At 36.1% G+C, this 13,818-nt stretch overlaps 1 protein-coding gene across 1 annotated transcript in view; it reads left to right on the top strand.

The window, feature by feature from the left end:
* The window catches only part of LOC137643460 (protein Wnt-2b-like), a 14,508-nt gene extending 2,969 nt beyond the window's left edge, over positions 1–11,539 (top strand). Inside the window, exons 3-5 of the mRNA XM_068376236.1 lie at positions 1,531–1,692; positions 4,165–4,429; positions 7,529–11,539. Of these exons, the coding sequence (XP_068232337.1) occupies positions 1,531–1,692; positions 4,165–4,429; positions 7,529–7,749 (648 nt within the window). The 3' untranslated portion in view covers positions 7,750–11,539. The remainder of the gene's footprint in view (positions 1–1,530; positions 1,693–4,164; positions 4,430–7,528) is intronic.
* Positions 11,540–13,818: the final 2,279 nt, after the last annotated feature.

Raw genomic sequence — 13,818 nt, 5'->3', positions numbered from 1 at the left:
TTTAGTATATAATTTCATTTACTTTGTATTTAAGCTGTCATATTAAAAATTTGCCGTAGAAACGGCAAAAATCCTGGAATAAATGTTGCCGGGCATTTGCCGTTTGAAAAAGGCATATATTGACATAAAGGAGGGATATTACGGTCACCAACCCGTAAAAGATAATAACAAAGTAGGGTAGAAATTACGGTCGCCTGTATTTTACTGAAATACGCTAAGAATTCCCGATGAAAACTAAGTTCTTTTTTTTTTAAACAGTGTATGTCTTAGATTGAAATTGAAAATCAAGATCCGTATGCCTATAGTTTCCTCTTCCTTAACTGTTAGAGTACCCATTCACATATGCTTTGTAAAATTAAGAAAATACCATAATATCATGGGATATGAAATTCAAAATAAAAAAAAAAAAATATTTCTTCGAATGGGTTTACTGGTTACTCACACAGAAAAATATCTCTATTTAAGTAACTTCTCATTTTCAAAATACAATAGAGAGAATTTGAGTTTGCTAATCCTTTGACTTAACAATTTGCTTTCCCATATTCCTTTACCACTACTAGTTTCAAATTTCAAGTTTCTAGTTTGAGTTTCAGTGTTTCTTAATTCAGATTATACAGACAGTAGACGCTTATGTAAGGGTGTTCCGTTTTTAAATGTTTTAACTGTGGGCCACATATGTGTGTATTTGAGAGTATTTAAGTACAAATGATAATTAGATGATTGCCTCAGTGTGTTTACCCACATTCAAAATATGACAGCGTACAGTTAGCTTCATTAATTCTGGTACACTTCACTGAAAGTTAAGGTGACGTCTCACAGTTAGCTATACATAGCTGTGTATAGCAAAAGTGAAACTGTTGGCAACGCTGCCTGTAAAACAAAGTAGCTGAGTTTTACACACGTGATCAAAAGCTTGTTTTATCAATATTATGAATTTCTGTTCAGCAAATAATAATATCTTCATATACAGCATCTTTGTAGAATTATCAAAAATGCTTTTAATCATGTTTACAAGCTCAGCAACTTTTTTTACAGACAGCGTTGTCAAGTTTCTCCTTTGCAGAACACAGCGTTACCCGCTACAGTGGTTCAGCATTGTCAGACATATCTTTAGCTTCCCGTGAGGTGAACCGGAATTAATGAAACTTTTAGTGGTTGTGGTGGCTTAATGAAAACGTCCTTGCCTGATGAGTCCCGCTCAAACTCGATAGTTTCTTGTAGTGTCTGCAAGCTTACCAATCTTGTAGGATAAGGATGGGTGGTTTGGAGGAGCCTATAGGTCTACCTGCTACATCATCAGCAGCCATTGCCTGGCCTTCCCTGGTACTAGCTTGAATGGATCAAGTGTATATATGGTCAGTCTCTATGGCATTGTCCTGCTAACCAAGGCAATGTCACTGTCCCTTGCCTCTGCCATTCATGAACGGCCTTTAAACCTTTAAAGCTGTTATTCTGTCTAGGTGTTATGAATATGAATTACATTAGAAATGAGGTGTTTTAGTAATTTTCCTTTTCTCGTCTTTCTCGAAGGGTGACCACCGAGACAGAGCGGGCCAGTTCTCGTGGGGCGGCTGTTCCGACAACATACGCTACGGCACCGCCTTCGCCAGGAAGTTCATCGACGCCCGCGAGCGGAGACAGAGGGACGCCCGCGCCCTCATGAACCTCCATAATAACCGAGCCGGGCGTAAGGTAATTGAGAGGAAGAGGAAAACATAATAAAACGAATTCTATAGGCGATGAACGTGTTAAACGTTTAAGAAAATTAATTTAAATATATTGGAATAAAATAAGGAAAATAGTAAATTGAAAATAACACACACAAACAATACAATACATCAACTTGATTCCAACTTTATTACTATCATTTTAAACTGATTTGAGAAGTCAGGTTTAAACTTCATGTTCAATATTGCTTACTCATATGTATTTATACACATACATGCAAATACACATATGCATTAATACATAAACTTGATCCCAACTTAAGTACTATCATTTTAAAATTATTTGAAAAGTCAGGTTTAAACTTCATGTTCAATATTGCTCACTCATAAGTATTTATACACATACATGCAAATATACATATGCATACACAGTAAATGCTTATATGTTTGAGTATGCTTGTATTCGGAATATACTGTACAAGAAGAATAGGGCTACTATGACTTCTTTTGCGATGTCAACAACATTCAACATTCAATGAAAATAAAACGAAGAAATCCAAATCCGCACAAATCTATAGAACCATCTAAGTAATTAATTAAACCTTATAAAGTAAGTCAGAAACCAAGGGGTAAACGAGCAGTAACAACCGAATACTCATTGTGCAACTTTAAAAGATTCCTTTGAACCTATTAAGTAAAAAGTGGCTGTCCTTGAAACGCCACTGCGAAACGAGTCTAACGTCGATAATTCCAAGCATATAACCTCATAAACAAGATGCGGAAATTAATAATGGCTAAGAAAAAAAAAAAAGAACATAACAATACCCACCAATGCCAAGCAATGCACTCAGCAAAAGCAGACTTTGTTTATATCGTTCTAGCTGGTATTCTTATTATATTTTTCCGTATTGATTTTACGAACTCATTTTTTCCTTTCATTTTTCCCATTGATGTGAAGTTGGAGAGTCATTTTTCATTACATTGTAATTATGAATGAAACGGTGTATTAATAGTGGTAGTAAATTGTACGGTATGTATTTTTTGTACATTATAAAATCATCCTGGGCGATCAGGAGCACAACATCTGTACATACATTTGCACTTATGCTATATATGTAGGTTTGCTGGCAGACAGTTGAGCAAATGTGTATGTGTGTATGTATGTATGTATGTATGTACATTTATTTATATATATATATATATATATATATATATATATATATATATATATATTGTATCTCTCTCTCTCTCTCTCTCTCTCTCTCTCTCTCTCTCTCTCTCTCTATATATATATATATATATATATATATTGTATATACATCTATATATATATATATATATATATATATATATATATATAGATAGATAGATAGATATTCTGTATATATATATACATATAATATATATATATTGTATATATACATCTATATCTATATATACTATATATATAATATATATACATATATATACATATATATATATATATATATATATATATATATATATATATATAATAGTTCCAGTACGAAAATATTTGTTGCTTACCTTTAAGGAACATACACCCAAACGCGCACATAAACACATATATATTATATATACATGTATTTATAAATATATAGTTATATATGTATGAGTATATATATATATATATATATATATATATATATATATATATATATATATATTCACAGTATAGATAATTTGTGTATACATATGTATACATACATGGATTAAAATGAGCCAGAGGGTACAAGGGCTTTATGATAGGGACAAGGTATACGCTAGAAACTTGGGCCTGTGACTGTTGGCCTAACCTGTGAATTATATACCTATTTGTAACTCCGTTGTAATGAGTATCATATGAGCATGAGGGTTTTAACCCTCACCAAAAATATCATCTGAGATTCGGTAGAGAAGACTTACAAGAGAGAAAAAAAGATACATGAAAGTATATATTGAGTTTATGTGTGTGTGTGTGTTTGTGTGAGCATGTGCATCCATATGAATAAAAGATTATTGATACTGTTAAATCGTGATATCAATTTATTATCATTCATCTTTAAGCTAATTTCCGTATAGTCTATTTGTTGTTATCATGACCCTGTTCTCTAAATCACAATGGCTGACTTCACTTAATGAAACTTACAATTACTATTAGAATTAAGATAAAAATTATTAACATTATTATCATTGTTATTATTATTGAAATTATTATAATTGAAATGATTGAAATTAAGATTATTATAAAAAAAAATTAGAATAAATACTATTAATAAAACTGTTAAAATTATGATTATTATTAAAATTATTGAAAATATAATTTTTGAAATTATTAAAACTATCATTATTAAAATCATTATCATTATTAAAATTCTTACAATATTTTTTAATAATCAAAATCATGATTTTACTTTAATGAATATTTTACAACGTAAACTAACTGAAGCCAACATTCTAACATCCTACTTCCCCCTCGAAACTAATAACCTTTACCTAGGGCGTCCGAAAACAAATGCGCCTCGAATGCAAGTGCCACGGCGTCTCGGGGGCGTGCACGGTCAGGACCTGCTGGCAGACGATGGCCTCCTTCGGAGCGACGGCGCGCTGGCTCAAATCGAAGTATGACAAGGCGATAGAAGTCAGCGTCAGTCCCAAAGGAGAGGGCATATTCCCTGCCCGAGGGGAGCACCGACCCCCTCGCAAGAAGGACCTCGTCTACCTGGAGCAATCTCCTGATTACTGTGACGCCGATGTCGCCTCTGGTAAGCAATCGCTCTCGTTAGTTGCCTTGGTAGGAATAGGAATTTGGGCAACTCATCTTAGCCTCGGGTTATGTGGTTATGCTACCATTTCCTCGGATTGTCCTCGGGTAATGTGGTTATATTAACATGTCTTCGGGAAATGTAGTTATGTTACCATGTTCTCGGGTAATGTGGTTGTTACCATGTCTTCGGATTGTCCTTGGGTAATGTGGTTATGTCACCATGTCCTCGGGTAATGTGGTTATGTCACCATGTCCTCGGGTAATGTGGTTATGTCACCTGTCCTCGGGTTGTCCTTGGATAATGTGGTTATGTTACCATGTCCTCGGGTAATGTGGTTATGTCACCTGTTCTCGGGTTGTCCTCGGGTAATGTGGTTATGTTACCATGTCCTCGGGTAATGTGGTTATATTACCATGTCCTCCGGTAATGTGGTTATGTCACCATGTCCTCGGGTAATGTGGTTATGTCACCATGTCCTCGGGTAATGTGGTTATGTCACCATGTCCTCGGGTAATGTGGTTATGTCACCTGTCCTCGGGTTGTCCTTGGATAATGTGGTTATGTTACCATGTCCTCGGGTAATGTGGTTATGTCACCATGTCCTCGGGTAATGTGGTTATGTCACCATGTCCTCGGGTTGTCCTTGGATAATGTGGTTATGTTACCATGTCCTCGGGTAATGTGGTTATGTCACCTGTTCTCGGGTTGTCCTCGGGTAATGTGGTTATGTTACCATATCCTCGGGTAATGTGGTTATATTACCATGTCCTCCGGTAATGTGGTTATGTCACCATGTCCTCGGGTAATGTGGTTATGTTACCCTGTCCTCGGGTTGTCCTTGGATAATGTGGTTATGTTACCATGTCCTCGGGTAATGTGGTTATGTCACCATGTCCTCGGGTAATGTGGTTATGTCACCATGTCCTCGGGTTGTCCTTGGATAATGTGGTTATGTTACCATGTCCTCGGGTAATGTGGTTATGTCACCTGTTCTCGGGTTGTCCTCGGGTAATGTGGTTATGTTACCATATCCTCGGGTAATGTGGTTATATTACCATGTCCTCCGGTAATGTGGTTATGTCACCATGTCCTCGGGTAATGTGGTTATGTTACCATGTCCTCGGGTAATGTGGTTATGTCACCTGTCCTCGGGTTGTCCTTGGATAATGTGGTTATGTTACCATGTCCTCGGGTAATGTGGTTATGTCACCATGTCCTCGGGTAATGTGGTTATGTCACCTGTCCTCGGGTTGTCCTTGGATAATGTGGTTATGTTACCATGTCCTCGGGTAATGTGGTTATGTCACCTGTTCTCGGGTTGTCCTCGGGTAATGTGGTTATGTTACCATGTCCTCGGGTAATGTGGTTATGTCACCTGTCCTCGGGTTGTCCTTGGATAATGTGGTTATGTTACCATGTCCTCGGGTAATGTGGTTATGTCACCTGTTCTCGGGTTGTCCTCGGGTAATGTGGTTATGTTACCATGTCCTCGGGTAATGTGGTTATGTCACCTGTTCTCGGGTTGTCCTCCGGTAATGTGGTTATGTCACCATGTCCTCGGGTAATGTGGTTATGTTACCCTGTCCTCGGGTTGTCCTCGGGTAATGTGGTTATGTTACTATGTCCTCGGATAATGTGATTATGTCACCATGTCCTCGGGTAATGTGGTTATGTTACCCTGTCCTCGGGTTGTCCTCGGGTAATGTGGTTATGTTACTATGTCCTCGGATAATGTGGTTATGTCACCATGTCCTCGGGTAATGTGGTTATGTTACCCTGTCCTCGGGTTGTCCTCGGGTAATGTGGTTATGTTACCATGTCCTAGGGCGATATGCAATGGTTTACAATGGTCTAAGGTATTATGGGACATTTAGCATGGCTTCAAATATAGTGGAAGTCTTGGCTTATCTTTAAGTTATGATAGATTTTTTTTACTATCTTCCGGTTAAGTTGGATTATTCTCATTGTCATCAATTAGAGTGGTAACCTTAACATAACCTCAGGTTTTTTTAGATTGTTTACATTGCCTCTGGTACACTATTCTGTTTCCTTATTTCCTGTCCTCACTGGGCTATTTTCCTTGTTGGAGTCCTTGGTCTTATAGTATCTTGCTTTTCAAACTAGGGTTGTAGCTTAGCTAGTAATAATGATAATAATGTGGAAATCTTAGCATGGCTTCAGGTAATATAGGATTGTTTTAATTAACCTCAGGTATTGTGGCAATCTAGTATGGCCTAAAGTACTGTGGTATTGTTCCTTTTTTTGGCCTTAGATAATGTTGAAGTTTTAGAATGGCATTGGCTAAGGTCGGATTGCTTTCATGGCCTCAGTACTTGGGGAGTGTTAGCATGGCCTCCGATAATGTAGGACTATTTTCATTGAACTAAGGTAATGTAGTAATCTTAGCACAGCCACGGGTAACGTAGCATTGTTATAATTGCTTCAGATAATGTAGGAATTAAAGCATGACGTCAGGTAACATAGGATTGTTTTCATTGGCCTCAGGTAATGTGGTAATCTTAGCATGGCCTCAGGTAATGCAGGATTATTTTCATTTTACTTAATTCTTGTTTTTAATAATTATGAATAATATTCATAATTTTCCAATGATATCATTAATAACTTTGAAAATAGATCTTCACTCGAGGTAGAAAATAGAAAAAGATACTTTTTAGTCCTGTTGATTTTTACAGGTATAAGCTATAAATCCTCATGATTAATTCATGATAATACCTTCTTCTTCCATTCTCATGATCGTAAAAACAAAGCAATATGGTTAATAATACCTTCTTCTCCTTCTTCCTTTTTCATGATCATACAAATAAAACAATTGGGTTGTTAATACCATCTTCTTCTTCCTTTTTCATGGTCATACCAAGAAAACAATTGGATTGATGATAACTTCCACTTCCTTTTTCATACCATACAAACAAAACAATTGGGTTGATAATACCTTCTTCCTTTTGCATACCATACAAACAAAACAATATGGTTGATAAAACCTTCTTCTTCTTCTTCTTCTTCTTCTTCTTCATGATCATACAAAAAAACAATTGAGTTGATAATACCTTCTTCTTCTTCTTCACCAACCTATAGGCTTCACAGGCACCGGAGGGCGCCAGTGTAACCTCACCTCGTCAGGATCAGACAGCTGCGAAACCCTATGTTGCGGCAGAGGCTACGACACCCGGCGGAGGCTCATCACCACAAAATGCGAATGCAAGTTCAAGTGGTGTTGCTTCGTCGACTGCAAGACCTGCGAGACCTGGAAAGACCTACATTTCTGCAAAACTGAGACCGCGTCGAAAGATCACTGACCTGGGAAAGGTCGATAAAATAATGTTTGCACCGTTGTGAAGCGTTGCTGCTACCCCTTAGAATAGCGAAAAAATTATAATATAAAATAATATAAAGGAACGAGGTAAGGAGATGAAAAGGAGAATGAAGGTTTGCATCATAAGATAGGAAGGATTTATATGATATAATAGACCCGGCAAAGAATCAGCAAATGAGACGATTTAGGTAAAACTTTAGTTGAATGGAAGCAGAGTGAACTAAGGGAATGAAAGGTGACACTGATTGATCTAGTTCTAAATTAGGGAACAAAATCAAACACTTCTCTCAAGTAGACGCGAAAGACATTAGACTTTGTAAGATGACTACTGACCAATAAATTATGGATAACTCTAAGGTGAACATTATAACTTCCGTGCTAAAAACAATCCAGTTCACCATCACTTTAGATTTAAAGAAATATATTCTAAGCAACTGGAAAACTTAATAGCATATACTCTTATTATTACTAGAAGAACAAGCCCCCCCAAAATATATTTCTTAAGATAAAAATTCTGAGTTCAGCGCATTATCAACCTGCATCAAAATTCTATATGTAAGATCTGATACAGAGACGATGAAATTATAAATGTTAACATATAGATGGGATCTATAAAAAGACTTATAGATAAGAACTGACCTATCAATAGACCACAAAAGCCTTTTGAGTATTTTGAATCATCCCATAAAAATGTGCCTTTTTAAAGTATAGGTCACATAGCGAAACAAATTCGAAAAATTTGCAAGACCGCAGAAACACGACAGATATTTTTTTTTTCTTTTTAATAAAGAAACAATGATATTTAACAGTGCAGAATGAAAATAAATCTCCCCGTGGAAGAATTCCGAAATTCAAAATTTTTGAGCCGTCCAGACGAACTGGTTGATATGTATAACTCCTTGATATACTACTGATAAGAAATTCGTATACCTATGTTGTCCGTTGAGATTAAGAAACAATCAACCATTGATGGTTATTCTTAAAATAAATTTTATGTCAGCATCTAAAATATCAAAGATAGAATAAGCCAGAAAAGCTTTTGATAGGAGATTACATACTCTAATAAAATAAATTTTATGTCAGCATCTAAAATATCAAAGATAGAATAAGCTAGAAAACTTTTAATAAGAGATTACATACTCTAATAAAATAAATTTTATGTCAGCATCTAAAATATCAAAGACAGAATAAGCCAGAAAAGCTTTTGATAGGAGATTACATACTCTAATAAAATAAATTTTATGTCAGCATCTGAAATATCAAAGATAGAATAAGCTAGAAAACTTTTAATAAGAGATTACATACTCTAATAAAATAAATTTTATGTCAGCATCTAAAATATCAAAGATAGAATAAGCTAGAAAACTTTTAATAAGAGATTACATACTCTAATAAAATAAATTGTATGTCAGCATCTAAAATATCAAAAGTAAAATAAATCAGAAAAGCTTTTGATAGGAGATTACATACTCTAATAAGTCTCTGACCTGCGCAAAGTGCCAATGGATACCATAATTTAGACTACAATAATTCAGAGCTCCTGACGTCATCCGGGAATGAAAGTACGAACATATATATCTTTCTCTTTATTAATCCAGAATGTTTCGTGGACCAAAACCCTTGACAAATGGAGTGAAGCATTTGCACTCGACATATAATTATCCTAAACATCGTCTTCATCCCTGTTATTTGCGCTACACGACGTCCCCCAACGCCGCACGCACGTACACACACACACAGGCTCCTGGACTTACAAGAGCTTAGAACTCCCATGATGCATTCAGAGAAGATTTAAGAAGATTGGCTTTACAGGCGGAACTGTTTATACTGTTTGTTTGCCCTATAGCTGGAAGGCTGAAGAGACGGAGGTGGGAGAGAAGCCGTTTATAAAGGGATGGACACGGCATGGAATAATTCGTAGTCTGGAGACATATATATTCCGACCAAATAAAGTCGAGTTACAACACGTCTGTTGGGAGAAAAGTTTGTATTTGTTTGTATGTTTGTTGGTTTGTTTCATCTGCGAATGTATGTGTGTGCTATTTGTTTGCTCTAGAGCTGGAAGGTAGAAGAGACAGAGGTGGAAGGAAATGTATGTTCGTGCTGTTTGCTTACTCTAGAGCTTGAAGGTAGAAGAGATAGAGCTTGAAGGTAGAAGAGATGGAGGTGGAAGGGAATGTACAGTATGTTTGTGCTGCTTGTTTGCTTTAGAGTTGGAAGGTAGAAGAGACAGAGGTGGAAGGGAATGTATGTTTGTGCTGCTTCTTTGCTTTAGAGTTGGAAGGTAGAAGAGACAGAGGTGGAAGGGAATGTATGTTTGTGCTGCTTGTTTGCTTTAGAGTTGGAAGGTAGAAGAGATAGAGCTTGAAGGTAGAAGAGATGGAGGTGGAAGGGAATGTACAGTATGTTTGTGCTGCTTGTTTGCTTTAGAGTTGGAAGGTAGAAGAGACAGAGGTGGAAGGGAATGTATGTTTGTGCTGCTTCTTTGCTTTAGAGTTGGAAGGTAGAAGAGACAGAGGTGGAAGGGAATGTATGTTTGTGCTGCTTCTTTGCTTTAGAGTTGGAAGGTAGAAGAGACAGAGGTGGAAGGGAATGTATGTTTGTGCTGCTTCTTTGCTTTAGAGTTGGAAGGTAGAAGAGACAGAGGCGGAAGGGAATGTATGTTTGTGCTGCTTGTTTGCTTTAGAGTTGGAAGGTAGAAGAGACAGAGGTGGAAGGGAATGTATGTTTGTGCTGCTTGTTTGCTTTAGAGTTGGAAGGTAGAAGAGACAGAGGTGGAAGGGAATGTATGTTTGTGCTGCTTGTTTGCTTTAGAGTTGGAAGGTAGAAGAGACAGAGGTGGAAGGGAATGTATGTTTGTGCTGCTTGTTTGCTTTAGAGTTGGAAGGTAGAAGAGACGTAGTTGGAAGCGAATGTACAGTATGTTTGTGCGCAGGTATGTAAGAACGATGATAGCCATCTATGTCGGAAGAATATAATCACAAAGACCTAATGTAGCGGTTTGTTTTGGTCATTTCCCGGATGATAAAGCTGACTTCTCTTGATTTATCTTCCGAACGATTCGTTCCACTGCGTTAAAGAAAAACAAATATACACAAAGTCTTAGCCAAGGTCTATTGAATTATGGTCATAAGAGACGTTAAAGGTTTAAAGGCCACTCATGAATGGCATAGGCAAGGGACACTGACGTTGCCCAAGCAAGCAGGACAATGCCCCAGAGACTGACCATATATCATACGATCAGCGCCCAAGCCCCCTCTCCACCCAATCTAGGACCAGGAAGGGCCAGACAATGGCTGCTAATGACTCAGCAAGTAGATCTATAGGCTCCCCCAAAACCCCCATCTTTAGCTCAAAAGAAGGTGAGGTTGCAGACACTAAAGGAACTAACAAGTTTGAGGGGGACTCGAACCCCGGGCTGGCGATCGTCAGGCAGAGACGTTACCAACAAGGCCATAATAACCCTTACTTTGAAGTATAATAGACATTTCTTTCACATGAACTTATTGTAAACACTTCAGTGGATCGAAAAGTATATATTTCAGTTCCGCGTATGTGTTTCTGGCATAAACTTCTCGGTGAAAAGATAGTCTGTTTTGATTCGATAAAAATAAAATGTAATATTTAAAAACGCTGTTTGCATGTGCAATATTATGAATAGAAGTATGATCGCGACGATTTTATTATAAGTTTTTACTCGATCGCCTAACAGACACGTATTTGAAACAAATACTCTAAAATATACGTATATACATGTATCGACAGACACACTCACACACACACGTATATGTATATATATATATATATATATATATATATATATATATATATATATATATATATATATGTGTGTGTGTGTGTGTATATATATATATATATATATATATATATATATATATATACATATATATATATATATATATATATATAGAGAGAGAGAGAGAGAGAGAGAGAGAGAGAGAGAGAGAGAGAGAGAGAGAGAGAGATTATCTTTACATCAAAAGTGACTGACATACAATAACGCAAACTCAATTCGAAATGCAAAAGGGAAAATGTTATACGCAATGCAAATGATGTAATATGTCTACATGCTTGCATTACGAATCCCATACAGGATCTATCATACAATTTAATTACAGGTCAGAAAATGCGTTGAAAGTATGTCTTGCACGAATGGATAAATCAGCTTAGGCCTAACTGTGAGCAGTGTTTCGTGGTGATGGTTGATTAAGAGAAAAGAAATTTAAAACTTGAAATGCATTAGACTAAAAGCGGGTTTACAGGTCGAATGGTTCGTCGAACGCAGTTCGACAGACAAGTGTTTGAATTGATGTTCGAAGTGTGAACGGGGTATTTGGTTGTCGAACACGTTCGTCGAACGTTTCGAAGTCTGTCTGTTCTCGCCTGACTTTTGTGGGCGAGGCTTCATTGTCCATAAACCTTATGAGTTTGTGGCTGACTCCACATCTTCGAACCATTTGATAAGCAGGTTCGACAACCGGGTTCGACGAACCGTTCGACCGTGTAAACCCCGCTTAATAAGTCTCTGGGGATGTCATAGCTTCTAATTTATACGGAAGGTCTCAGTAAGATTAATAAATTAAACAGAATTTTGAAGAAAAATTTGCAGACAAAAGCAGTAGTAGTCAAAAGCAAAACAGAATCTATAAAACAATAAGTGAAACTGACTTTAGGGAAAAAAAAACTACCTAAAGCAAAATCAAATTTAAAAAACGCAGTCAACAAATAATAAATTTATTGCTGGGTCTATTGTACAGAAAAAAAATGAAAAAACGAATCCTTTTACATTTTGTGTTGCCCTTCTAGCTTGTACATAATCGCTGTATTTCCCTTTTAAAAAAAGTGTAAAAAGTTATTGTGAAACATATCTTGCGATTAAAGGTCCTTATGTGAGTCTACTTATGCCCCCACTGTCTTAGCAGATTAAAGCCTTTTTATGGAGTATGTGTAGACTTCACAGAGATTAAGGTGGTGTCGTTTGTAAAAGTCTTATATCTTTGTTAGTCTTTAAAGGAGAGTAAAGGTCCGCGCGTGGCAGGAGCTATTAAGGATGAAATTCGCCTTCTTCCCAAGACTGAAAGTCCTTGCGGGATTAAAATTCTTTAAATATGAACTGAATCTGTTTTAGATTTCATTAACATCCGGATATGATCTCGGGATAATTCGACTGATTTTAAATCTTATTATAACATCACATTTTTTATTTCTTTTTTAATTCGGATGATCTCGTTATTGAATTATTTTTAATCTCGTAATATAACGTAAAGTTTTCTTTTTCTTTTTATGGAATTGAGTTATTCTAAATCCATCATAGTACGCTAATATCAACATTCTTGAATCTCTAAAGATTAATAATATTCCGTTTATATAGTATTTTGTATGAGAATGTATTTACGTTATAATGTTGAGGATAATAATATTTTTATCATCACATTATTCGTATGAGAATGTATTTACGTTATAATGTTGAGGATAAAAATATTTTCATCATCACATTACTCGTATGAGAATGTATTTACGTTATAATGTTTAGGATAAAAACATTTCTATCATCACATTATTCGTACGTTATAATGTTGAGGATAAAACATTTTTTCATCACATTATCAAAATAGTAATTGATTTTTTATTAATAAAAATATGAAAGAAGAGTAGGAATGTAGAGTGTTTAACACCTATTTGTTATTTAGTGGCTACTTAAGCCATCATCTCTACGGTCCTCCCAAATATTTGGTATCACTTAATAAAAACTGATCTTTTACATATTTCTTCCTTTGACTAAATAACCCGAGATTCTAACAAGGTATTCCAGTGGGAAGAAACTGAAAATAAAAGAATAATTGCAATATAGCTTCGTCATGTGGTAAAAAAACTAGTCAATTTCACATTAACGCCTCAGAAGGGTGAGGTTCACGTTAGCAATGCAGGGGAGATGCAATAGTCTCCTTTAAAAATCTTTATTATTATCCTTATTATCCTTTCCTACTTCTTCAAACTCGCATTTTGCTTAGATACGCAAATTGAGGGAATC

Source organism: Palaemon carinicauda, chromosome 7 (genome assembly GCF_036898095.1).
Source record: "Palaemon carinicauda isolate YSFRI2023 chromosome 7, ASM3689809v2, whole genome shotgun sequence".
Classification (NCBI taxonomy): domain Eukaryota; kingdom Metazoa; phylum Arthropoda; class Malacostraca; order Decapoda; family Palaemonidae; genus Palaemon; species Palaemon carinicauda.
This window is presented reverse-complemented; position numbering and strand designations above follow the sequence as displayed.